At 38.6% G+C, this 27,259-nt stretch overlaps 1 protein-coding gene across 2 annotated transcripts in view; it reads left to right on the top strand.

The window, feature by feature from the left end:
- Positions 1-24,248, top strand: part of UBXN4 (UBX domain protein 4) — a 49,208-nt gene extending 24,960 nt beyond the window's left edge. For both annotated transcript variants that reach the window (XM_049615685.1, XM_049615686.1), the window contains exons 6-13: positions 2,046-2,139; positions 8,649-8,703; positions 9,468-9,632; positions 11,941-12,068; positions 16,708-16,810; positions 19,732-19,863; positions 21,477-21,676; positions 23,834-24,248. In XM_049615685.1, coding sequence (XP_049471642.1) covers positions 2,046-2,139; positions 8,649-8,703; positions 9,468-9,632; positions 11,941-12,068; positions 16,708-16,810; positions 19,732-19,863; positions 21,477-21,676; positions 23,834-23,972 — 1,016 coding nt within the window. In that variant the 3' untranslated portion in view covers positions 23,973-24,248. The remainder of the gene's footprint in view (positions 1-2,045; positions 2,140-8,648; positions 8,704-9,467; positions 9,633-11,940; positions 12,069-16,707; positions 16,811-19,731; positions 19,864-21,476; positions 21,677-23,833) is intronic.
- Positions 24,249-27,259: the final 3,011 nt, after the last annotated feature.

Genomic DNA, 27,259 nt, shown 5'->3' with positions numbered 1-27,259 from the left:
TGTTGATTGATTTGCAATATTGAACCACCCTTACAACCCATGAATAAATCTGACCGTGATGATGGTGAATGATTTTTTTTTTTTTTAATGTAAATTTTATCCCCATGTGGGGCTTGAACTCATTACGCCAGGATCAAGAGTCACATGCTCTACTGACTGAGCCAGCCAGGTGTCCACTGGTGAATGATACGTTTTTTGTTTTTTGTTTTTTAGTGTGTTGTTGAATTCAGTTTGCTAGTATTTTGTTGAGGATATTTGCATCTGTGTTCATCAGAGATAGTTGCCTATAGTTCTCTTTTTTTGTGTGTTGTCTTTATTGCGTTTTGGTATCAGGTAATGCTAGCCTCATAGAATGAATTTGGAAGTTTTCCTTCCTTTTCTAGTTTTTAGAATAGTTTGAGAATAGGTATGAACTCTTCTTTAAACGTTTGGTAGAATTTGCCTGTTAAGTCATCTGGTTCTGGACTTTTGTTTCTTGGGAAAGTTTTGATTACTGATTCAATTTCTTTGCTGGTCATCAGTCTGATCAAATTTTCTGTTTCTTTCTGTTTCTGTTTTAGTGGTTTATATGTTTCTGGAAATTTATCCACTTCTTCTAGGTTGTCCACTTAGTTGGCATATAATTTTTTATAATATTCTCTTATAATTGTTTGTATTTATATGATGTTGGTTGTTATTTCTCTTTTCTCACTTTGTGATTTTGAGTCCTTTCTCTCTTTTTTTTTTTTAATTTTTTAAATGTTTATTCATATTTGAAAGACAAAGACAGAGTGCAAGTGGTGGAGGGGCAGAGAGAGAGGGAATCACAGAATCCAAATCTGTGTCGGCACAGAACCCAATGCAGGGCTCAAACCCACGAACTGTGAGATCATGACCTGAGCCAAAGTCAGACGCTCAGTTTTTTGAGCCACCCAGGTGCGCCTCTCTCTCTCTCTCTTTTCTTTTATGTTTATTTATTTATTTTGAGAAAGAGTGAGAGAGCATGAGCAGGGGAGGGACAGTGACAGAGGGAGAGAGAGAATCCAAAGCAGGCTCCATGCTGACAGTGTAGAGCCCGATGTGGGGCTCAGTTCCATGAACGCTTACATAAGATCATCATAACCTGAGCCAAAATCAGGAGTCGGATGCTTAACTGACTGAGGCAGTCAGACACCCCAGAGTTCTTGCTTTTTTTTTGTTAAGTCTGGCTAGAAGTTAATCAGTTGTATTGGTTTTTGTTTTTGTTTTTGTTTTTTCAAAGAACCAGCTCCTGCTTTCATTTATCTGTTCTGTTGGTATTTTCAGTTTCTATTTCATTTATTTTTGTTCTCATATTTATTATTTCCTTCTTCCTGACCTTGGTGGCCCTCAGCTGCCTTGTTTCCCACTTATATTCTATTATATGTGGACCCAAATGTCAGAATTAGAGAGAGAGAATTCCAAGCAGGCTCCAAGCTGTCAGCGGGAGCTTGAACAAATGAACCGTGAGATCATGACCTGAGCCAAAACCAAGAGTCTGATGCTTAACCAAGTGAGCCATCCAGGCCCCTCTTTTTTTTTTTTTTTTTTTTTTTTTAAAGTAAACCCTGCACCCAACGTGGGGCTCAAACTCATGACCCTGAGATCAAGAGTTGCATGCTCTACTGACTGAGCAAGCCAGGTGCCCTAGTAATCACTCATTTCTTTTTTTTTTTTTTTTAATTTTTTTTTTTTTAACGTTTATTTATTTTTGAGACAGAGAGAGACAGAGCATGAACGGGGAGGGGCAGAGAGAGAAGGAGACACAGAATTGGAAGCAGGCTCCAGGCTCTGAGCCATCAGTCCAGAGTCTGACGCGGGGCTCGAACTCACGGACCGTGAGATCGTGACCTGAGCTGAAGTCGGACGCTTAACCGACTGAGCCACCCAGGCGCCCCGTAATCACTCATTTCTTATCTTCTCCAACTCTTAGGGAAAATTTGTAATGTTTAAGAAGATTATTAACAAATGTAACCCAAATGTTTATGTTTCTTAAAAATCGGCATTAAATGCAATATTTTCTTATTTCTTTTTATTAAATAACTAAGGAGGAGAGAGTTCAGGCCATGCCAGTCCATCTCAGGAGCCTGGTGGATGTTCAAATCAGAGACCTCCAGAGGACCTGACTGTCAGAGTGGAAAGGTTTGCTTTTATTTTTGCAAATAGTATTTTGAAAAGACAGTGGTTTTTAGTTATTTCATTAATTTGAATAAAAGCTAAAATTTCACAAATGAAGTTTCAGAATCCTGGGTTGAAATTTTTTATTACCTGACCAACTTAATTGTATCCATAAAGACTACATTCTAGAAGTAAAGTTGAGTATCTCTTAAGTCATCAGTCAGCTTTAGGTCTGATCAGCCCAAGAATCTTTTTTGCTGATTTTTGGTACATGTATGTTTCCATCTGTCACTTCTGCTTTGATCTCTCTCTACCATAGGATAGTAAGTTCCAGATGGAAAGAACTTCACTTGCTTTTATGACTGTATACTGAGTCTGGGTTCTGCATAAGTGCATGTCTATTAAACGTCATGTGTTATTACTTGGTCTAATAATCAGACACAGATTTATGACTTTTTGTGGCTTGTAGTTTTGTATTTTTAATAATAAAGAAATTACCAGATTAGACTCCTGTATACTATGATTCTTAAGTTACATGAATTAATGGTAAATGGATAAAGCAAGAATATTTTTTAATTCTGACCTAACACCATTTAGTGTTATATGGAAGTTAAGAAAATGCCTTAGACTTGACAGTTTCTTGTTCACATAGATTCTACGGGAAAACAAGTTTCAAGATGATTACTAATACTGGGTATTTGGGTTTGCTCATGACTAAGAATCAGCTTCATTTCAGCAAAACCTAGATTCTGATGGTTCTTTCTAGGAGTCCCAGCAGGGCCAAGATCTTGAGCTAAAAAGGATAGATCTGGTCATAGTGGTGAGAAGTGGTAGAAGGCTCAAAGAACAGCTGCAGGGAACCAAAGTTCCCAGTGGCTCATCCTCTCTGTTTCTTTCTGTTTTGCTAATACCAAATCTACCTCTATGCATCTGTCCTTGCATCACGTTGGGGTGATGTGACAGTAAAAGATGAGAAAAGATTTTGGAGATTTGAGGGGAATGAGAAGAAACACAGCAGGTAGCCCTTAATTGTAGGGTAGGCTTAGGTGCTATTTAATTGCAGTAGATAAGGGGAGTTTCTGTTGTTTCTTAATAGCTTCCATTCTTATGTAAGAGAGTGTCTGCCCATGTCTGCCTGCATGGTTCTGCAAAAAGGATATAATACACCATCTTTAATTAAAAAATAGTTACCATATGTATTTACACTGGTGTATGTGTGTTATATATAGTATAATGAGTCAGTAAAGATAGTTTAAGACACACAACAAAATGTTTATATTAATATCTTTGAAAGGGGAATTAGGGATTTTTTTTTTTTTCTTCTGAGGTTGCCAAACTGTCTTCATTGAGCATTTTTACTCTTAAAATTAAAATATCAGGACAGAATGGGTTTACAAGTTGAGATCCTTAAACTGAAAACAAAAAAAACAAACAAAAAAAACAACTTCACTCTTGGAGATACATACATTTATGTGTTTTTAAACCGTATGCTTTTAGGACCATTATATGAAATGTATGTGGGCTAGGGCCTTTTAAAAAAGGATACTAAGGGTGCCTGGGTGGCTCAAGTCGGTTAAGCATCTGACTTCATCTCAGGTCATGATCTCACAGTCTTTGAGTTTGAGCCCTGCATTGGGCTTCTGTGCTGACAACTCAGAGCCTGGAGCCTGCTTCAGATTGTGTCTCCCCCTATCTCTCTGTCCCTCCCCAGCTCATGCTCTGTCTCTCTCAAAAATGAAAAAACATTAAAAAAAAAAAATCTTTTTTAAAAGGATACTAAATGTTGAAATTGGATGAAATGTTGGCATACTTACCGTTGAAACAGTGTTCATTGGGAAGTGACTGTTCTTGGTTTAAACACCTTTTGGAAAATCTAGGTCATATAATTAAAATCATATATACACTTCAAATTATTGCTGAGATTAATTTATCAGGTCAGTTAACCAATAAAGCCTAGGCCCTAATACTGACTGATTCATGCCCTGGGGTCCTATATTCTATTCATCTGAGTTATATCCAGTTAGGAATTTTGTTTGTTTTATGGAATCTAATTTGTTAACAACAACTAAAAACAATAGCATATAATACTCCTATCCCAAATGACCTCTTAGCTCATCATTTATATCCTTCAAATTGCCTTCATCTTTACCATGCCTTATCATAGACTGTAGTGCTCTTATGCCTTTGACTCACCCATGCTCTGCAGGTTATTGAACTCTAAAACCCTAATGTGCTGCTAGTTTCCCTGTCTTATAGAACTGATCTGTGGTGCCTTTTCATAGCCCAGAAAAATTGTACACATCAAATACCTGTGGTGTAATCTGATTTTTATAGAATTTTGTAATACCAAACTCTATGAAGCAAAATATATGTATTCTTCCTCTAACTTTGATATTTAAAAAAATTTTTGGGGGGGGCACCTGGGTGGCTCTGTCAATTGAGCTTCTGACTTCGGCTCAGGTCATGGTCTCGCGGTCTGTGAGTTCGAGCCCCGCGTCGGGCTCTGTGCTGACAGCTTAGAGCCTGGACCCTGCTTCAGATTCTGTGTCTCCCTCTCTCTCTGCCCCTCCCCCACTCATGCTCTGTCTCTCTCTGTCTCAAAAATAAAATAAACATTAAAAAAATTAAATTTAAAAAAAAATTAAAAAAATAAAAAAAATTTTTTTTAATGTTTGTTTATTTTTGAGAGGAGGGGAGGGGCAGAGAGAGGGAGAGACAGAATCTGAACCAGCTCCAGGCTCTGAGCTGTCAGCACAGAGCCCGATGCAGGGCTCAAACTTAAAAACTGAGATCGTGACCTGAGCCGAAGTCAGACACTTAGCTGACTGAGCCACCCAGGTGCCCCTAACTTTGATATTTTAAAATCTAAGTCCTACAAATTAAAAACTCAGCTTTAAAATTTGGCAGGATAGATTAGTAAATGTAGGATTCTTATTTTCCTCTCAAGCTATATATATCTTTTCTGAGACCAAGTTTCTGGAAAGCTAAGTACTTCCCACTAGATCTTGGGTTTTTTTCTTATCTGACTTCAGGGAAAAGTAGTTTTGTTAGGGGGCAAGGTGATTAAACCAAATTGATGTCAACTCAGAAACTCTCATCCTGTTGCATACATATTGAGAAAAAAAATCCATCTAACCCATCTTAAGGAAGTAAACTTGATTTTTTAAAAAACAGATCGAGAGGTGCCTGGGTGGCTCAGTCGGTTAAGCGTTTTGGCTCAGGTCATGATCTTATCATGGCTTGTGAGTTTGAGCCCTGGGTTGGGCTCTGTGCTGACAGCTAGGAACCTGGAGTCTGCTTCGGATTCTGTTTCTCCCTCTCTCTCTGCCCCTCTCCCGCTCACACTCTACCTCTCTCACCTTCAAAAATAAACATTAAAAAAATTTTTTAAAAAACAACACAGATTGAGGGGCACCTGGATGGCTCAGTTGGTTGAGCATCCAACTTTGGCTCAAGTCATAATCTCACAGTTTGAGTTTGAGCCCTGCATCAGGCTCACTGCTGTCAGCACAGAGCCTGCTTTGGATCCTTTGTCTCCCTGACTCTGCTCCTCCCCAACTTGTGCCCTCTCTCTCAAAAATAAATAAACCTTAAAAAAAAAAAAAAAGGTTGGGGGCACCTCGGTGGCTCAGTTGGTTAAGCGTCTGACTCTTGGTTTCAGCTCAGGTCATGAACTCGTGGTTTGTGAGTTTGAGCCCCACCTCGGGCTCTGTGCTGACAGTGTGGAGCCTGCTTGGAATTCTCTCTCTCCCTCTCTCTCTCTCTGCCCCTCCCTTACTCGCTCTCTCTCAAAATACACAAATAAACTTTAAAAAAACAACAACAGGTTGATGATTTGGAATTGGCAGGTACCAATTTTTCTTCTTAATATTAAAATAGATATAGTGTTTTCAAAGCTAAAAGATGTGAAATTTGCATCTTTCTTTTAAACTAGTATCTGTGCCCAATGTGGGGCTTGAACTCATGACGGTGAGATCAACAGTCACATAGTCTACTGACTGATCTAACCAGATGCCCCTGAAATTTGAATCTTTTAGTGACTCATGTGAAAAAATAAGCCTTTTAGTTAAATTTTGATTATTTTTTTAAATGTCATTATGTTTAAAAATTGACATAATTCTTTGGGAAAGATAATATGTAGTACCATCACTTCCAACCTTTTTTTTTTTTTCTTTTTTGGTAAAGATTTCAAGCCTCAAAAAGTTAAAAGTATGATGACTTTTTTTTTTTTTTGCTGATTCATTTGAAAGTTGCAGGCACCATTTCATTTTACCCTAAATACTTGAGTATGTATCTCTATCTGTTAAGAATAAAAATATTGACTGGGGTTTTACAGGCTCTCAGTAGGGGCTCCAGCCTAGGAGGGGGCCTGAGGGTCTGTACCCACTGACTTATGCCCTTCCCCATCCCTCAGGCCAACAAACATCCTTTAACAGTAGATTCCTAGATGCAGGAGTGATGAAACAGTCAATTTGTCATTAAGATGCAATGGACTTTTCAACTAGATTAGAACAAAATAATATCTGTTTTTCTCTGAAGAGAATTGTGCAAATTATATGCAATTAAAGACATTTTCAGATGTTAGTATACCGTTGTCACACCCAAATTGTGAATTTATACAGTAAGATTATCTGATAAGCAATCACATTCATATTTGCCCATTATTTTAATAATGTCCTTTATAACTTTTTTTCCCTGATACAGGATCCAATCAAGGGTCATTCATTGAATTTAGTTTAGTCTCTTCTAATTCAAAGTATTTCCTTTGTTTTGCTTGTATTTGTTTTTATTTTTCACAACTTGGACATTCTTTAAAAGAGTCTAAGCTGTTTCTAGAATGTCCTTTGATCCAGTACTTGTTTCATCATTCTAAGTTAGAGAACATTACCTAGGTAATGATTTGTCTTTCTCATTACATCAGGAGGCACCTGATATCAGATGTATGTATTTTTGGTGATACTAAATTTAACTGTTAAGATGGTGTCTCTCGGATTTTCAGTTAGAAAGATATCCTTTTCACTAATTAAAAAGCATTTATAGGGTGTTTCTTTGAAACAGTGAATACATGCTGTTCCTCAGAAACTTTCAACCAGTGATTTTGACATCTTTTGATTTTTGCTTGTATTAGTTATTTCACTGGTAGTTGGAAATGGTGATTTTTCTAATTTCATACCTTCTAATTTCTTTCTTACCTTACATATTTCTTAGCTAGCATTCTTCTTTAGAGAAGTGCTTTGATCCACCTCCTCTTGCTTTTTATCCCCCCCTTTTTTTTTCAGGAAACTTACTAGTTAGTTACCAAATAGTGTACTACATGCACTAGGGGCCTAATAACCCTTTCTCGATGACGACTTCCCTCCCCCAAATAAACACTGTCCTGAATCTAACACTATAGATGAGTTTTGCCCGTTTGTAAACTTCATTATGGAATCACCTCATTTGCTCAGACTCTTCTGAGCTGCTACATGTGGCAATAATTGGTACATTCTCATTGCCATTCTGTTGATGCATTTTTTAAAACTGTTTTCATTTTGGGGGCTTTTATGAATTGGACTGCTATATGAACATTCTTTTACATGTGTCAGTGGATGTATCTTTTGGGTGTATTTGCAGGAGTGGGGAAAGGGTCGTAGATACATGCCAAATAGTTCTCCAAAGTGGTTATACATAACCAGTTTATAACTTCCCTTAGCGGTAAAATGTTTTATGGATCTTTTTCTTTTTTTTTTCCCCCATTTTTTTTTACAGTTCATTTCTCTTATGATTCTTTTTGGTGCACACACTGCCCTAGATTTGGCTAGTGACATCCTCTGCATGCTTGGTTTTCTGTCCTTTAATGTATGTCCCTATCATTCTTTGAAGCACTCCCTTGATTTCTGGCACAGGTTGTTCAACTGACCTTTAACAAATGCTTATATCTTTGTAACTAAAATCCCTCTGAGAAAGTACAATTAATTTGTTAAAATTGAGGTAATTTACATACCACAAAATTTAAAGTGTATAATTCAGTGGGTTATAATGTATTCACCAGGTTGTGCAACCATTACTATTACCTGCTTTCATAATTGTTAGTTTTTACTTATGAACTTATAGTTGGGAATCAATTTTGGTATTACTAGTTTTTATAAATGCTAGCCTTTGGTTTTTTGCTTTTACTTTTAATAATTTTGTGCTATATTGCTGTTTACTTCTATGTAAGGGGGGAAAAAGCATTTGTAAGTCATTGATTTATGTACTTATTGGAAGACATGTATGTGTATTTTCAAATCTGTATCAGATACCTTGCAGGGAAGGGGTACTAATGGTTAAGAAGTAGAAGGCGGAATAGGCTTCTCATAGGCTGGCTCCCACTGACTGTTCATAGATGTCTCTTGGGGCCAGAGGCCAGGGAGATGACTTGTTGCTTTGCCTTCAGGATCTTTTTGTTTGTCACTACATTTCCCCAGTTTTAGTTAAATGAATTTCCCAAATGTATATCATATTAATATGATGGCTCTCCATTAATGTATTTTTTAAAAACGTTTTACATACAGACTCACTAAAAAACTTGAAGAAAGGAGAGAAGAAAAAAGGAAAGAGGAGGAACAGGTAAAGTTCATGTACCTAGCATCATTTTACTCTCCTATTAGGTGAGGGAATGTTTGACTTCCTGCTCGATTTGGCAGACTTAGGACGGCTTTCTGGTTAAAGTTTAGCGTTGAAGCACAGTGAAGGAAATTACCTGGCGTCTGTAGTAGGATAATAGTGTATACTTTTTTGTGCTTTTGTTGTAAATTGCTAGGAATAAGTTGGACAATCTTCTTTCCCTCTACAGTGAATCTTTTACACTAAGAATAGATGGACTTGAACTAAAATTGTTTGACGTTGTTGCAGACCAAATTCTTAGTTCCCTTTTATGGAAAAGAAATTTGTAGATCTTTTGCTGAATTTTTCCTCTGGTATTGCTACATTCTGGTGCACCATTGTTTTCCCATCATGTGCACCTAAACTGCATCATCTCTTCGAGGGTCTAATATCAGTTCTTTATGCCAAACAAAGGGCAACCTTAGTGTCCTTACATGGTAACATATTTACTTTACAAACCAGAGACCTGTAATTCTGTTTGTTTTCAAATTACATTACAAACTACATTTTATAACCTTAACAAAACTGCTGGCTAAGATTTACAAATTGGCAGACATTTGACCATTAACCCATGTTGTTAGCAAATTCTTCTAGACCCTTACATTTTATGAAGTTATTTTATTCCTTTAGCTATGCCCTACAACCAGCTCTCCCTGTATATAAAATAATACCTAAGGCAGATTATTAAATTTTTTGGTTCATAAAGCTTAACTTCCTTTTTAATGCAGAGAGAAATTAAGAAGGAAATTGAGAGGAGAAAAACTGGAAAAGAAATGTTGGATTATAAAAGAAAGCAAGAGGAAGAATTAACAAAAAGAATGTTAGAGGAAAGAAACAGAGAAAAGGCAGAAGATAGGGCAGCTCGAGAGCGTATAAAACAGCAAATTGCCTTGGTGAGTAGTAAGTTTATTTTTAATGCTTGACTCTAGTACATTTGTGAAATTGTTGTTCTGTGCACAGTGGTTTTGATTTACTACCAGACTGTGCACACAAAAAGAATAGATTTTAGTGACTCCCAAGAATTCCAATTTCAGCTTCCTTTTAGTAGAAACTGTATATTGGATTAAAATACAGTTAGGATTAAAATTGGGATTGGATAAATAAGATGTGATATATGTATACAGTGGAATATTATTCAGCTATAAGATTAACGAAATCTTGCTATTGGCAACAACTTAGATGGAGCTGGAGAGTAACCGTGCTAAGCAAAATAAGTCAGAAAGACATGCACCATATTGTTTCACTTGTGGAATTTAAAAAACAAAACATGCAAAGGAAAAAAAAAAAGAAATCAAGAAGCAGACTCTTAATTATAGAGACAAACAGTTACAGGGGTGGTGGGTGGGGGATAGATGAAACAGGTGATGGGGATTCAGGAGTGCACCTGTTGGATGAGCACTGGAGTTGTTGAACCACTATATTGTACACTGGAAAGTAATATAACTGTGTTAACTATACTGAAATTAAAATAACAACCGAATAAAAAGAGATTAAAAATTGAGGTGATTTTTTTCAAAGTAATTTTTCTCCGTGTTATGTTATAAATTTTATCCATTGTCAAAGGTAGTTTTCAAAGATTCCTTAGGGATGTGAGGGCGATCTGGCTGCAACATCTGTCACCCTGTAGATTGCCAGGGTTGATTCGGCTGATCTGGCTGGCTAGGTGGGTGTTCCCTTCCTCACCGTTCCATGTGCATCCCTCCTGAAGCTGTGCCCTTGGTTGAAGACAATGGACCTTCCCTGATAGAGGAGGACTGTTCTTAGATCAGGGGTAGCTGTGCTCCCCTGCTGGAACCTCCAGACAGGCTCTCAAGATCCATTTGTAGGAGAAGCAGTCCAAGTAGGTAGTAGGTAGTGGTGCTGCCTGTGGCAGTCTGCCTTTTAAAAAAACCAATTCCCTGGAAAAGAAACTTAGAACTGGTTACCTAGCAGTCTCCTATAGTCACAGCCATTCCATTTTTGGGACATTCAGAAGATTTAGACACATCAAGTAGGAGGTTAGGATGGTTTTGCTATAACTGTTTTTTTGTTTTGTTTTTTTTTTTTTTTTAGCGTTTATTTATTTTTGAGACAGAGTGAGAATTATGGGGGGTGGGCAGAGAGGGAGACACAGAATCTGAAGCAGGCTTCAGGCTCTGTGCTATCAGCACAGAGCCCAATGTGGGGCTCGAACCCACAAACCATGAGATCATGACCTGAGCCAAAGTTGGATGTTTAACTGACTGAGCCACCCAGGTGCCCCACAACTGCTTTTAAAATTAAACAGTTGTAATACATATGAAAGCCAATTCTACCTTAATATTGTTGTTCATTTGTTTACTCAGCAAATATTTATTGATAATGTACTGTGTGCCTGGCCTTTTTCCAGGCTCTGGCAATAGAGTAGTGAACAGAAGCACGTTTGTTTAATAAACAACTCTGGTCCCTGACAGTTAATAAAACTAAAAAATACCAGATCCAGAGTGATAAAAGTCTGCAGTTGACTTTAAGGAATCTCACACATATTTGTATTTGTTCATTGTGTTTAGAAACATGTGAATAGGGCTCTGGGTGGCTCAGTTAAATGTCTGACTCTTGATCTCGGCTCAGGTCTTGATCTCAGGGTCATGAGTGCAAGCCCCACCTTGGACTCCATGCTAGGTGTGGAACCTAGTTAAAAAAAAAAATTGAGGGGCGCCTGGGTGGCGCAGTTGGTTAAGCGTCCGACTTCAGCCAGGTCACGATCTCGCGGTCCGTGAGTTCGAGCCCCGCGTCAGGCTCTGGGCTGATGGCTCGGAGCCTGGAGCCTGTTTCCGATTCTGTGTCTCCCTCTCTCTCTACCCCTCCCCCGTTCATGCTCTGTCTCTCTCTCTCCCAAAAATAAATAAAAAAAAAACGTTGAAAAAAAAAAAAATTGAGGGGCACCTGGGTGGCTCAGTTAAGTGTCCGGCTTCGGCTCAGGTCATTATCTCACGGTTGATGCGTTTGAGCCCCGCATCAGGCTCTGTGCTGACAGTTCGGAGCCTGGAACCTGCTTTGGATTCTCTGTCTCCCCCTCTCTCTCTGCCTACCCCTTCCCACCCCTCATGCTCTCTCTCTCTCTCTCTCTCTCTCTCTCTCTCAAAAATAACCATTAAAAAAATCTTTTTAAATTTAAAAAATAGAAACGTGTGAATACATCACTCTAGCAGTGAAAGATAGTGTCCGACATTTGTTTTAAAGGACCGTGCAGAGAGAGCTGCTCGTTTTGCAAAGACAAAGGAAGAAGTAGAAGCTGCTAAAGCTGCTGCTTTGTTGGCCAAACAGGCAGAAATGGAAGTCAAGAGGGACTCTTCTGCAAGAGAAAGAAGGTACTTTATTTCCTGCTGAATTATCTATGTGTATGTGGCTGCTGAGGAGAATAGCAATTGTGGCCAGCTTTTTAACACTTATGTGTGCTGTGGCTGTTGTAAGTAGTTCCAGAAGGATATATTAACTGGTATTATAGTTGCCATTGGTATTTGTCACTTAATGTGAATGTACAGTGTAACGGTACTAAGTCACTTCTAAAAGAAGGCTCAGGGATGGGGCGCCTGGGTGGCTCAGTCAGTTAAGCGTCTGACTTTGGCTCGGGTCATGATCTCGCGGTTTGTGGGTTCGAGCCCTGCGTCGGGCTCCGTGCTGACAGCTCAGGGCCTGGAGCCTGCTTTGAATTCTGTGTCTGCCTCTCCCCAACTTGTGCTCTGTCTCTCTCTCTCTCTCTCTCTCTCTCTCTCAAAAATAAATAAAATGTAAAAAAAAAAAAAAAAAAATTGTTTAAAAGAGGGCTAGGGGCGCCTGAGTGGCATAGTCAGTTAAGTATCTGGCTCTTGGTTTGGGCTCAGGTCATGATCTCATGGTTCATGAGATTGAGCCCTGATTTGGGCTCTGTGCTGGCAGCACGCAGTCTGCTTGGGATTCTCTCTCTTCCTGTCTCTCTGCCTCTCCCCCTCTCGTTTTGTCTCCCCCTCAAAATAATAAATAAACTGGAAAAAAACCTAAAAGAAGGCTCAAGAAATCTGTTTTCAAAAGACAGACAAAGCACATACATTGAAATGATTATAGTGGTTATCTTATTATATGTATTAGGACTCTTTAGTTTTGAGAATCTCAGATGAAATAGAATTAAGCAAAAGAGGGAATCCATTGGTTCTGCAATTGGGATTTCCACTGATGGATTTGTTTAGGCGTAGCTAGATCCAGGAATTTAAAAGATACTTTCTCTCTCTCTTTTTAATCTCATTTTTTTTCCTTAATTTTTTTTAACGTTTATTCATTTTTTTCTTGAGAGACAGAGAAAGAGCACAAGCAGGGGTGGGGCAGAGAGAGAGAGGGAGACACAGAATCCGAAGCAGGTGCTAGGCTCTGAGCTGCCAGCACAGAGCCCAAGGCAGGGCTCAAACTCACGAACCGTGAGATCATGGCCTGAGCCGAAGTCGGATGCTTAACCGACTGAGCCACCCAGGGGCCCCATCTCTTGTTTTTTTTCTGTTTTAGCTTCATTCTTAGAAAAACTTTTATGACGATGTCAGGAGAACCCAGGGTTTCTTGGCACCTTCAGGATCTTGAGTTCCTGATCCCAGAGAGAAAAAAGTCTTTTTCTCAAAAAGCCCATATCATTCACTGAGGAGAATTCTGATTGACCCTATTTGGCTGATGTGGCCACCTTCAGATCAATCCCTGTGTTTGCTTATATTGGCTGTCTGGTTGGGAAAGTTGACATGCATACTTCCTTGGTGAGGAGGTTGGGGAAATGTTACTGATAACCATACCAGAATGAATGACAGGTAGCAGGGATAAGGCAGTTCCCAAAACAAAAATATGTTGTGAAGACAAAAATACAGATTTCCAGTACATCCTACATTTTGGTTAATATTTATTTTCTTTTCTGTATTTTCTATATTGGAAAATTAACAAGTATTACCTTTGTAATCAGAAAAACTACTTTTTAAAAACTGTTTTCTAAAAGTAATGAAATACATGGGGCACCTGGGTCGTTCAGTCAGTTAAGCATCCAGCTTTAGCTCAGGTCATCGTCTCACAGTTTGTGGGTTCGAGCTCCATATCAGGCTCTATGCTTACAGCTCAGAGCCTGGAGCCTGCTTTGGATTCTGTGTCGCCCTCTCTGTCTCTCAAAGGTAAAGAAATAAACATTAAAAACTAAAAAAAAAAAAACTAAAGTAAAAATAAAAAAAATAAAAACTAAGGGTACTTGGGTAGCTCAGTTGGTTAAGTGTCCTGACTTCGGCTCAGGTCATGATCTCACCATTCCCGAGTTCGAGCCCCACGTCGGGCTCTGTGCTGACAGCTTAGAGCCTGGAGCCTGCTTCATATTCTCTGTCTCCGTCTCTCTGCCCCTCCCCTACTTGTGTTCTGTCTCTCAAAAATAAACATTAAAAAAAGTTTAAAAAATAAATAAAAGTAATAAAATACTTAAGAATATATGTAATGAAAGTGTGAGACTTATACACTGAGAACCAGAAAACATTTTTGAAAGAAGTAAAGCAGACCTACATACATGGAGGAACATTCTGTATTCATAGATCAGAGGACTTAATATTGTTAAGATGGAAGTAGAAAAGGAGCTTAAAGAGTGAAAAGAAAAAGGGGAAAAAAATAATGGCAGTACTCCCCAAACTGATATGTGGATTCAAAATAATCCCTATGAGAATTCCAGTAGATTTTTTTTTTTTTTTTTTTTTTTGGCCACGAGTTTTGGAGGAACCTGATCCCTAAAATTCATATGGAAATGCAAGGGACCCAGAAGGCCAAAATAATCTGGAAAAAGAACATAGTTGGAAGATGCAGATTTTTAAATTTTAAAACAAAGCTACAGTAACTGAGACAATGTGATATTGGCATAAGGATGGTTGTATGGATCTGTGTATTAGAATTGAGTCCCCAAAGCATTTATGGTCAGTTGATTTTTTTTAAGTGGTACCAGGACCATTCAGTGGGGAAAGAATAGACTCTTTAACAAATGGTGCTTGGACACATCCAAAAGAATGAATTGGTACCCTTACCTCACACCATATTAAAAATTAATTCAGAGGGGCACCTGGGTGGCTCAGTCGGTTGGGCGGCCGACTTTGGCTCAGGTCATGATCTTGCGGTCCGTGAGTTCTAGCCCCGCGTCGGGCTCTGTGCTGATAGCTCAGAGCCTGGAGCCTGCTTCAGATTCTGTGTCTCCCTCTCTCTGACCCTCCCCTGTTCATGCTCTGTCTCTCCCTGTCTCAAAAATAAATAAACGTTAAAAAAAAAAAAAAATTCAGAGGGAAACCTGGGTGGCTTAGTCGGTTAAGTGTCCAACGTCAGCTCAGGTCACAATCTCATGTGTCATGAGTTCAAGCCCTGCATTGGGCTCTATGCTGTCAGTGCAGAGCCTGCTTTGGATCCTCTCTCCCCCTCCTTCTCTGCCCTTCCCCTACTTGCTCATTTGCTCTCTCAAAGAGAAATATTAAAATTAACTCAGAAAAAAAATTAATTCAAAATGACCATCTACCTCAAATGTAAAAATTGCAAGTATAGGGTCACCTAGGTAGCTTGGTCAAGTGTCTGACTCTTGATTTTGGCTCAGGTCATTATCTCACGGTTTGTGGGATTGAGCCCCACATCGGGCTCTGCACTGATACTGCAGAGCCTGCTTGGGATTCTCTCTCTGCCCCTCCCTTGTCTCAAAAATAAATAAATAAGAATTTTTAAAAAGTCATAGGTATAAACTCTTAGAAAAAAAAATTAGAAAATCTTGTGATCTTGGAGAAAGCAATGATTTTTAAACATGACACAAAAAGCACAAGCAGCAAAAAAAAGCAATAGATAAGTTAGACTTCATCAAAATGTAAAACTTTGTGTTTCAAGGGACATCATCAAGAAAGTGAAAAGATAGCTCTCAAAATTGGAGAAAATATTTGCAAACCATATATCTGATAAGAGACTTGATCTAGAATACAAAAAGAAGTCTTTAATAACTCAACAGTAAAGAGCAAACCACCCAGTTTAAATATGGGAAAAGGATTTGAATAGACATTTCTCCTGAGAAGATACACAAATGGTCAGTAAGCCATATAAAAAGATGCTCAACATTATTAGTCATTAGGAAATTCAGATTAAAACTACAGTGAGATACTGTTTTATATCCTCCAGGATGCCTAAGCTTATTTATTTATTTTTTTAATGTTTATTTATTTTTGAGAGAGAGAGAGAGAGCATGAATGGGGAAGGGGCGGGGAGAGAGGGAGACACAGAATCCAAAGTAGGCTCCAGGCTCTGAGCTGTCAGCACAGAGCCTGATGCGGGGCTCGAACTCACAAACTATGACAGCGTGACCTGAGCCGAAGGTAGACGCTTAACCAACTGAGCCACCCAGGCACCCCTGGATGCATAAATTTAAAGAAACAACCAACACAGCTTTTGAGTATGTGGACACTTTGGAAGCCTTCTATACCACTGATAGTATTATAAATATTATTCAGCAGTCAAAAGGAATGAAGTAGCTGACACATGCTACGACATGGGTGAACCTTGAGAAAATAATGGTACGTGAAAGCCAGTTACCAAAAGTCACACATTCTATGTTCCATTATATGAATTGCCTGAAATAGGCAAATTCATAGAGACAGAAAGTAGCGCAGTGCTTCTCGCCAAAGGGCTAGGTGAAGAAATAGGGAGTAATTGCTGATAGGTTTAGTTTCTTTTTGGAGTGATGAGAATGTTTTGGAGCTAAATAGTGGTGATGGTTGCCCAACTATAACTATAATAAAAACCACTAAATTAATTGTATGTTTTAAAAGGGTAAATTTTATGTGAATTGTATCTTGATAAAGCTGTTACTAAAAAGAATAAATGAAGAGGTCTGACAGAGGAAAAAAAACCTGTTTTCATTTTGTACATCTTCATTTCCATTTTCTCACAATGATCTTGTTTGAAAATAAGGTGAGGTAAGATACTGATTTTAATTTTCTTTTTTCATAGCACTATTGCACGAATTCAGTTTCGTCTGCCTGATGGTTCTTCTTTTACAAATCAGTTCCCTTCTGATGCTCCTCTAGAAGAAGCAAGGCAGTTTGCTGCCCAGGTAAATTTATGTCTTGTCTTGAGTTGTAGTAAAGGTAGATGAATAGGTTATTAAAATGTAGGAGGGGAAAATCTCCACATCTGATTTGTAGAGTGTGGATAAGTCATGATTTATCCCCAGGAGGATTTATCCCTCTGGGGCTTGGGGGGGCTTCCATCATGTATTAGTGCCATATAAGAAAAGCATATCTGTTGCACAGAAGTAGGGATTTGCTGATATGGTACGCTTTGGAAACTTTTCTCACTGCTTCATACACTCAGCTGGAGGAATGAAAAGCAAATGATTTTCCAAAGGTCTAATCTGAGGGAGTTGTTTCCTGTAAAAAGATGCAATTTTTCTTCCTCTCTCTCCACATTCTCTGCAGGTCGCTTTGGGGCTTGCCGTTTTCCTGCAAAGGCCAGGCCTAAAGATCAGTAATCTTTATTTGGTTATAAGTATCTTCTTCAGGAATTTACTTCCAGAATGTGGCCTTACTCAAAAGCTGAAAGAGTGTGAAATTACATTTCTTAGAAAATGAGATATGAGTAATTTCAAATTACAGTTGACCCTTGAACAGTGTATTAAGGGGTGCCAGCTCCCTGCACAGTCAGATCCACGTGTAACTTCCAATTCTGTGAAAACTGAACTATTCATAGCCTACTGTTGACCAGAATCCTTACCAATAGCAGTTGATGAACACATTTTGTTGTTGTTTTGTTTTGTTTAGAGAGCGAGAGCATGTGAGTGAGGGTGAAGGGTAAAGGGAGAGAGAGAAAATTGTAAGCAGGTTCCACACTTAGTGCAGAGCCTGACACAGGGCTTGATCCCACGACCCTGGGATCATGACCTGAGCCAAAATCAAGAGTTGGATGCTCAACTGACTGAGCCACCCTGGTGCCCCATATTTTTTATCATATGTATTCTTTACTGTTTTCTTACAATAAAGTTAGCTAGAGAAAGGAAAATGTTAAGAAAATCATAAGGAGGAAAGCATACATTTACAGTTCTGTATTGTAAAAATCCTTGAATAGGTGGGCCCACACAGTTCAAACCCATGTTGTTCAAGGTTCAACTGTAGTTTTTATTCTCTGATTGAGCCCTTATTCAAAATGGATTTTAGGCATCAGATGTCCTTCAGGTTCTAGGCTTATCATATATCCCGCTGTTTGTCTCATGTATCTTTTTAAGGTCAAAATTAGGGTTCAGATCTTTCCCTTAGACCACCTCTCCCCATTTAGTCTGCTGTCTCACTTACGGATCCTGAGAGGATACCTAAAAGCTGTCTGCCTTCCTCCACTGTGGAGCTGGGCTGTGCAGTATAAAAACATTTTTAAGAAGTCTTTTTCCTTAAGCTTAAATTGGAAGCAACCCCCAATAGTTCTTTTATTCTTTTACCTTGGAGCTTCACTTGGGCCCTCACAAAAGGGAGTGCTTACTCCTGGTCTGAGTCTTAACCACCTCTGTCACAGGTAAGTAAAGAGGAAGCCACATGAGAAAAAAAAGTCTTTACATCAGTCCTATTAGAAATTTGTCTCAGTACAGTAACCTAATTTTATATTTTTGCATGACCTCATGTTAAGAGTGACAACAGCGAGAGGTACGTATATGATGACCTCTAGTAAAAAAAAAAAAAAAAGACAGAAACATAAGTGTTAGTCTCTTTCTTTGGAATCTTCTAGGGAGAGAGATTTTACAAGTACAGATTTTACAAGTAGAGGTGACTTAAAATTATGAAGGTGATTGCAGTGCTGCCCAGCGTAGGTTCCTGGTTCTGGGAATGTATGTGTAGCATGAATTGACTATAGACCATTTACTTTTTGAGATAAGGAAGAGGTGAAACTCATGTTCTGTATATGAGGAAAGTTCCGGACTATTCCAAATTTTTAATAGGGAATGCAGATGTATATTGGAGAGAGTAATAGAAGTTTGCCAAAGTATAGTGAAAACTAATGGCAAACTGCAGCAGTATTTATTTAAAAAAAAAATTTTTTTTAACGTTTTTATTTCTTTTTGAGACAGAGAGAGACAGAGCATGAATGGGGGAGGGGCAGAGAGAGAGGGAGACACAGAATCGGAAGCAGGCTCCAGGCTCTGAGCCATCAGCCCAGAGCCCGACGCGGGGCTCGAACTCACGGTCCGCGAGATCGTGACCTGAGCCGAAGTCGGACGTTTAACCGACTGAGCCACCCAGGCGCCCCAAACTGCAGCAGTATTTAAAAGAGATATATAATTGTCCATTTTTATTCACTTTATTTAGGTGGGTTTTTTTTAAGTTTATTTATTTTTAAATGTTTGTTTTTTGGCAGAGTGAACAAGGTCATGAGTGGGGAAGGGGCAGAGAGAGAGGGAGACACAAGCAGGCTCCACACTGTCAGCTCAGAGCCCAATGATGGGCTTGAACCCATGAACCATGAGATTGTGACCTGAGCCGAAATCAAGTCAGAAGCTTAACTGACTGAGCCACCCAGGTGCCGCTATTTATTTATTTTGAGAGAGAGAGAGAGAGAGAGCAGGCACACATAGGCAGTTGGGGGAGGGACAAAGAATCCCAAGCAGGCACCAAGCCACCAGCGCGGAACCTGATGCAGGGCTGAACTCAAGAGCTGCGAGATCGTGACCTGAGCTAAAATCAAGAATTGGACACTTAACCAACCAACCAAATAGGGAGCCACCCAGGCACCCCTATTTTAGGAACTATATTCTTGCTATTTTGTGGTCATTTTTGAGTTGTAAAAGCTTTTAGGTACTATTAGGATTTGCTGGCTTTCAGCTACTTGTTAAAGCACAAAGTTTTTATAAAGTTTTTTTGAGTTTACATTTGAATGAACTTTAAAATTAAGGTAATTTGAATTATAGCAGTCATTTTGGATGCATATGGCTATGTAATATCTTACTTTAAAAGGGCACCTTTGTAAGGTTTTAAACTTATTGTTATGTTACAGACTGTCGGCAACACTTACGGTAATTTTTCACTAGCAACTATGTTTCCCAGGAGGGAATTTACCAAAGAAGATTATAAAAAGAAATTACTGGATTTGGAACTTGCCCCAAGTGCTTCAGTGGTACTGTTGCCAGTATGTATATACATACATATTTTTTCTATCTTTAAATCCCATTTGTCCTACTTTTGATCATTTCTTTTTTTTTTTTTTTTTTTTTTTTTTTAAATTTTTTTTCAACGTTTTTTTTTTTTTGTTGGGACAGAGAGAGACAGAGCATGAACGGGGGAGGGGCAGAGAGAGAGGGAGACACAGAATCGGAAACAGGCTCCAGGCTCCGAGCCATCAGCCCAGAGCCTGACGCGGGGCTCGAACTCACGGACCGCGAGATCGTGACCTGGCTGAAGTCGGACGCTTAACCGACTGCGCCACCCAGGCGCCCCTGATCATTTCTTATAATTAGCAGAAGGGAACATGAAAGATGTACTATGGATAATTAAATTCACATTATCCAAAAATGTTAGGTCAATTTATTGTTCTGTTAACCTGTGCATTTTATATTTGTATTGCTAGTGAGACACTAAATAAATAAATTTTAGTTTTCAACTTTTTCTCATCTGTTTTCATGTATATAAATGACCAGTAGGAGAAGAAAATGCAGCGTATCTGTCTAATGAATAGAGTTAGTGGTGCTTTTTTTTTAAGTTTATTTAAGTAATCTCTGCACCCAATATAGAGCCCAAAGTCATGACCCCAAGATCAAGAGTCACTCCTCTGACTGAGCCAGCCAGGCGCCCCAGATTTAGTGTCTTTTATTTATGTATGATTTGGCTGTTTACCAAGTTTTTTAAAAAAGATTTTATTTTGACATAAAAATAACATGAATTTTTTAAACATATAAATCACATTTGATCCTCATAACAGTGTTTTAATCTCTGATGAAGCAAAGAGGCTCAGAAAGTTCTTTTTTTAATTTTTAAAAAATGTTTCTTTTCAGAGAGAGAGGGAGGGACAAAGAGAGAGGGAGGGAGAGAGAGGGAGGGAGGGAGGGAGGGAGGGAGGGAGGGAGAGAGAGAGAGAGAGAGAGAGAGAGAGAGAGAGAGAGAGAATATCCCAAGCAGGCTCCATGCTGTCAGCGCAGAGCTGGAGGTGGGGCTCGATCCCATGAACCATGAGATCATGATCTGAGCGGAAATCAAGAGTCAGATGCCCAACCAGCTGAGCCACCCAGGCACCCCGAGACTCAGAAAGTTTAAATGATTTTGCCAAGGCATCCCCTAAGTGCCAGAGATGGTATGAGAGCCTGGGTCTTCTATATTTTGATTAGGATAGTTTTGCTGGTTCTGAACCAGAACTCCACACCTAAAACAACCTTCCAGTAATCAGGATTTATTGTATTCACTGAGGTTTTGTTGAAGCCTTTTCCTCTTTTTTTAATCATCAAGGAAGACTTTTCCTTCCAAAGTTAATTTCATTACAAAGTTTAGTTCTTATAAAAATAATTGCTTCAAGAACTACTTTCTAGTTTCACTGTAGTGATTACTCCTTTAAAAAACAGCTCTTGGAGTTCCCAGTAGTTTATATAAAATATACACCTGAAAAACAGCAGAAGATAGTAATTTTACCTGTTTACAGTAAACTAAAATCAATGAGACTTTCCTTTTCCAGATAAAGATTCATCTAGAACCTTGAGTGTGACGTGATGGGGCTCATGTAGCCTTTATTGAGATTGATTCATTAATTTTTAGGCAGGAAGACCAACTACATCCATGGTACATTCTTCCAGTGGAGACTTTTGGACGTTGTTGGGGACAGTCCTTTACCCATTCCTTGCCATCTGGAGATTGATTAGCAACTTCTTATTTAGTAACCCTCCTGCACAGACTTCTGTGAGAGCGGCGGCATCGGAACCCTCAAACCTTGCTTCATCTAGCAACTCAGAGAAAAGGTATCTGTGTTTACCCCGTTTGCTAAATGTGTTAGTAATGCCCAATACCTTATTCAAAATGAACACTTTTGTTATGGGTAATCGGCCATCTTTCTACTTAGAGAAAAAACCCTAAATGTTCTGAAGTTTTACTCTGTCATCTTTCCTGGGAAGCTCACTACCTGAGTTTCTCAGCTGTATTTCTTTCTTTTTTTTTTTTTTTTTGTATATAATTTATTGTCAAATTGGTTTCCGTACAACACCCAATGCTCATCCCAACAGGTGCCCTCCTCAATGCCCATCACCCACTTTCCCCTCCCCTCCCACTCCCCATCATCCCTCAGTTTGTTCTCAGTATTTAAGAGTCTCTTATGGTTTGCCTCCTTCCCTCTCTGTAACTTCCCCCCTCCCTTCCCTTCCCCCATGGTCTTCTGTTAAGTTTCTCAGGATCCACATATGAGTGAAAACATACAGGATCTGTCTTTCTCTTCTTGACTTATTTCACTTAGCTTAATACTCTCTGGTTCCATCCACATTGCTGCAAATGGCCAGATTTCATTCTTCCTCATTACCAAGTAGTATTCCATTGTATATATAAACTACATCTTCTTTATCCATTCGTCAGTTGATGGACATTTAGGCTCTTTCCATAGTTTGGCTATTGTTGAAAGTGCTGCTATAAACATTGGAGTACAAGTGCCCCTATACATCAGCACTCCTATATCCTTTGGGTAAATTCCTAGCAGTGCTATTGCTGGGTCATAGGGTAGATCTATTTTTAATTTTTTGAGGAACCTCCACACTTTTCCAGAGCGGCTGCACCAGTTTGCGTTCCCACCAATAGTACAAGAGGGTTTCCGTTTCTCCACATCCTCTCTGGCATCTGTGGTCTCCTGATTTGTTCATTTTAGCCACTCTGACTGTTAGCTGTCTTTCTAAAACCTACTCCACCAAAATCAATTCCACCTCTGTTGGTTTTAGTATTTCATTTATTCAGTTCCTTTTTTTTTTTTTTTTTTGAGAGAGAAAGAGAGACAGCACGAACGGGGAAGGGGCAGAGGGGGAGAGAATCTAAATAGGCTCCATATCCAACACAGAGCCCAATGCAGGGTTCATTCTCACCACCACGAAATCATGACCTGAGCCAAAATCAAGAGTTGGAAGCTTAACTGACTGAGCCACTCTGGTGCTCCTCATACATTGTTTTTTTAGAGGTGTCATTGTGCTTCAGATAATTTTAAGCCCTGGTGGTTCTTTCATCTGCTCCCTGTCTTCTCTGGGTCATTCAGAGAAAAATCAAACTGAGGAAATGATATTCACTTGAAAACAGTCACTTCTTCAGAGAATTATTTTCAACTAGTCCCTTAACCAAGAGGCCTTACTTTTTATTGCTGAAGGCCAGGGTTAGAATGGTAATTCTAACCACTAATGGTTTTAGCTTATATCTCTGTTAAAGATTCTGCATATTTGAGTATGGAAACCAATTTGACAATAAATTTCATATATTGGAAAAAAAGAAAAAAAAAAAAGATTCTGCATATTTGAAACGGGTTAACAGGAAATATTTTCCTAGAAGTTGGGATTATAGCTTTTCTAGTAAGTTATAGCATGATTTATTATAATTACTATCTCTTGTTCTTAAACACTATACTGTTAAGCCATTAGTAGGCATTATAGCAAATGCGCCAATGCTCTGTAATTAGTAATGAAAATCCTTGCCTCTGTGTGCCATCAGTAAGGAGAATCCTTAGTCTTATGTCCTGTTGACTCTCTAGATGAAGATTTATGTAAATACTGACATTGGGCTGATTCAGCCTTTATCTTAGTTTCTGTTATAACTATTAGAAAGACCAGTTATATCCTTAATACATCACTCAAATGCGGATACCAGGAAGTCCTTCTCTAGACTGGGAACAGCATTCAGACTAGGTCTTATTAGTCCTGACTTTTAGAACTCTTACTGAGCAATGGGTAGAACCATTTAATCCTGAATTACTATTATGTAGCACAGCTTGCTGTGTGGGCTTTTATTTTTGTTCTTTAAAATTATTTTTTCAGCTCCCATGGACTTTCCTTAAAATACAGCTGCCTGTACTAATGGAAGTTTAAAGGAAACAGTTTTGTATTACTGTTGTTTTCACTTTCATTTTGCCTTCTCTTTTGTCCCTCTTACATTAGGGAACCAGTCAGAAAAAGAGTGCTGGAGAAACGGGGAGAAGATTTTAAAAAGGAGGGGAAGATCTACAGATTGAGGACTCAAGATGATGGTGAAGATGAAAACAACACTTGGAATGGAAACTCTACTCAACAGATGTAGTGTGACAAGTACTGTATGTGCAATAATCATTGTTTCTCTTATGATTTAATTCAACTAAAATTCTACTGGAGAAGTGGACTGCTTTTTCCTTTTCCAACTGGTCTATAAAGTGTCTCTCTATCCCTGCTTAGTGGGTTAAAGTTGTTTAACTCCTCAGACAAGTCAGGAAATGAAATAACTGTCCTTGCGTATGGTAACCAACTGCTAGAAGCCTAAAAGAATCAAAAGGTCTGCCACAGCCTCCCTTTATCAGCTTTCTTACTCAGTATTTCATATACCCCATTAGCCCTGTGCTGTCAGATGATGCATTTTGTTTAAAGCTGTTTTGCTCCAGAACTTCTAAGTCCACACCAAGTAACTGGTATGTCACTGAGTAATTTGACTCTGGGTCAGAGCATTTTAACTAGTCAATCAGATGATAATTTATGTTTAATTTTTCTCTTTTTGCTCATCAGCTGCAAGCAAAATCTTGTAGTTTTTAATCTTAAACACTGAATAAAAAAATCTTTTCCAAAAATCGAAATGATTTTAGTTTTGCTTTAAGTTTTGGTATCTTAGCATCTTTTTGTCATATAGGGATCTCTTGAGGTCACGTGTGTGTTTTTCCCTCCAGTACTGCCCTGGAGCTAAGTCGGGAAAGTAGCTGTGACCACCCTACTTTAATTATCAGTGAAGGAAGAAATTTTCTGATAAATGTTGATGCCGTGTTAGTGTCCATCCTGTCAGTGAGGCATCATGTTGTTTGCTTAATGTTACCTTCCATGTTCTCATCAGATGCAAAACAGCTCTTAAATTACAACTAGTCTCTCACCTTTATTGCGAAGTTTTGCTCTGGACAAATTTCACAGATCTAAAGTACCTCTGTAGGACAAGAAGTGTGGAATAAAGATAGGCCTTTTCCTCATTTTTTTTTTTTTTAAGTTTATTTATTTTGAGAGAGAATGAGCATGATTAGGGGAGTGGCAGAGAGAAAGAGAGAGGATCCCCAACAGGCTCTGTGGTGTCATCACAGACACCCCACATGAGGCTCCATCCAACAAACCATGAGATCATGACCTGAGCTGAAATTGAGAGGTCCAGCTGAGCCAACCACCCAGGCACCCCTCATTTAGTTATTCTTAAGAATTTTTTAAAATATTTGTTTACGTTTGAGAGTAAGTGTACACACAAGTGAGTGGGGGAGTAGCAGAGAGAGGGAGACAGAGAATTCCCAAGCAGACACAGGCTCCATGCTATCAATGCAGAGCCTGACATGGGAGCTTGAACCCATGAACTGTGAGAACATGACCTGAGCCAAAATCAAGAGGTGGAAGTTCAACCAAAATGAGCCACACAGGCACCCCTGGTTATTCTTAAGAATTTTAAAGAGATTCTTTTTTTGTTTGTTTGTTTAATGTTTATTTTTGAGGGAGAGAGTGAGCTGGGGGGGGGTGGAAAGAGGGAGACACAGCATCCAAAGCAGGCTCCAGGCTCCAAGCTGTCAGTACAGAGCCTGACACGGGGCTCAAACTCACGAACTGCAAGATTATGACCTGAGCCAACGTTGGACACTTAACCGACTGAGCCACCGAGGCACCCCAGAATTTTAAAGAGATTCTTAACCTGACTTATATGATACTTCTTCCCTATGTTTTTGGTATTAGAGAGCACTAAATTCATGATATTTGAAAAAGAGAGTAAACTTGACAGTTCTTTTTTTAACCTTCCATTTTTAGACTAGAAGATAGTGCTTTTGAGTGAAGATACAGACTGACTTAATTTTGTAATGGGAGGAAGAAATATTCTTAGAAAATTTTGTTTTTTACCTATGAAATACAGTGAGTTGTAAAAATGGTAATACTGTTGTTGTCAAGGAAACAGCCAGGCGGTCATGTTGGGAAGAATGAAGACTGGTTATACACTTTCTGGAAAACATCGGCAACCTTAAATGTTTCAAATTCCTTGATCAGTTTTTCTAAGGAATGATCATAAATGTAGACAAAGTTTAGGTAGAAACATACTCATTAAGTCTTATACCAACTAAATGCCTTGTGCAGAAATAATTAACTTTTGATAAGGATAAATGGTACAATATTTATCAATTCAGTGTAACATCTGTATAGTGACTGAGTACCTGTTATATGTTAGGAGAAAACAGCAGAATACAGAGTTGTAGGTATGTTGTGATCTCAGCTTTGAAATAGTACATGTATTAACATAATGTAAAGAAAACAGCCAAACATTAACAATAGTAGGAGTGTTCTATGTGCTTTTAATTTCTTTTGCACCCTAGTAGGTTTTCATGATTTTCTGATTTTCTGCAATGATCGTATTACTTGCATAATTTAAAAAGTGAGTTTGGAAAAAGAAAAATTTCCAGTAAGCATCCCATTGGAGTAAAGGTTTGTAATCTTAATATATAGCAATACGTGATTTTAAAAAACCAAAATCTTTCAAATGGGTGTGACCCTGCTAGTAACTATTAGAAATATACTTGTAGAAACTTGGAGTATCTCAGGTCAGTTTGCCTTGAAAAAAGTTCAATATAGATCTCAGAGAAACACATAAAAGAATAGTTCATTACCTTTGAGTAGGAGGATCCCTCCTCAGTTTTATATTTTAAAAAGTGTATTTGGTAAAAAAATTCAAAACAGTATATAGAAGGCTGTAAGATGAAAATGTAATATCTTTCCTTGCATCTTACCCCCAGTCCTATTCCCCAGAGGTAACCTCTAGTCACATTTTGTAATCTACAGAAAAACTTTATGCATATACAAGCAAATAATGTGATCTTTATTTTGTAACAATATTATATGTTCTGTATCTTGCTCCTTTACTTACACAGTCTTGAAGATCTTTTCCCTGTCAACACATAACTACCTCGTTCTCATTATTAATGGCTGCGTAGCAGCTTACTTATAAATATATGCTAACTTAACCATCCATTTTCTGGTGGCATCCATTGGTTATTACAGGGTTTTGTTTTTGTTTTTCTATTAGAAATATTGCTATAGTGAGCATCTTTGGGACAGTATCTGTCTTCTTAGCTGTGAAAATATATCTGTAGGATATGTTTGGATAATTGAGTCATTGAGTGTTTGCAGTTTTGAATTATAAGTGATGCTGCCAGATTGCCTCCTTTAAAGGCTCTTGGAATTTAGCCTCCCACCAGCAGTGACTGAGAATGTTGATTTCCCCACATTCTTACCAACACTGTTACACTTTTTTATCTTTATCCGTGGTAGATGAAAAATTATATGCATTGTGTTGATCACAAATGAGGTGGAACATCTTTTAATATTGGTTAC

This window comes from Panthera uncia (assembly GCF_023721935.1).
Source record: "Panthera uncia isolate 11264 chromosome C1 unlocalized genomic scaffold, Puncia_PCG_1.0 HiC_scaffold_3, whole genome shotgun sequence".
Taxonomy (NCBI): Eukaryota; Metazoa; Chordata; class Mammalia; order Carnivora; family Felidae; genus Panthera; species Panthera uncia.
This window is presented reverse-complemented; position numbering and strand designations above follow the sequence as displayed.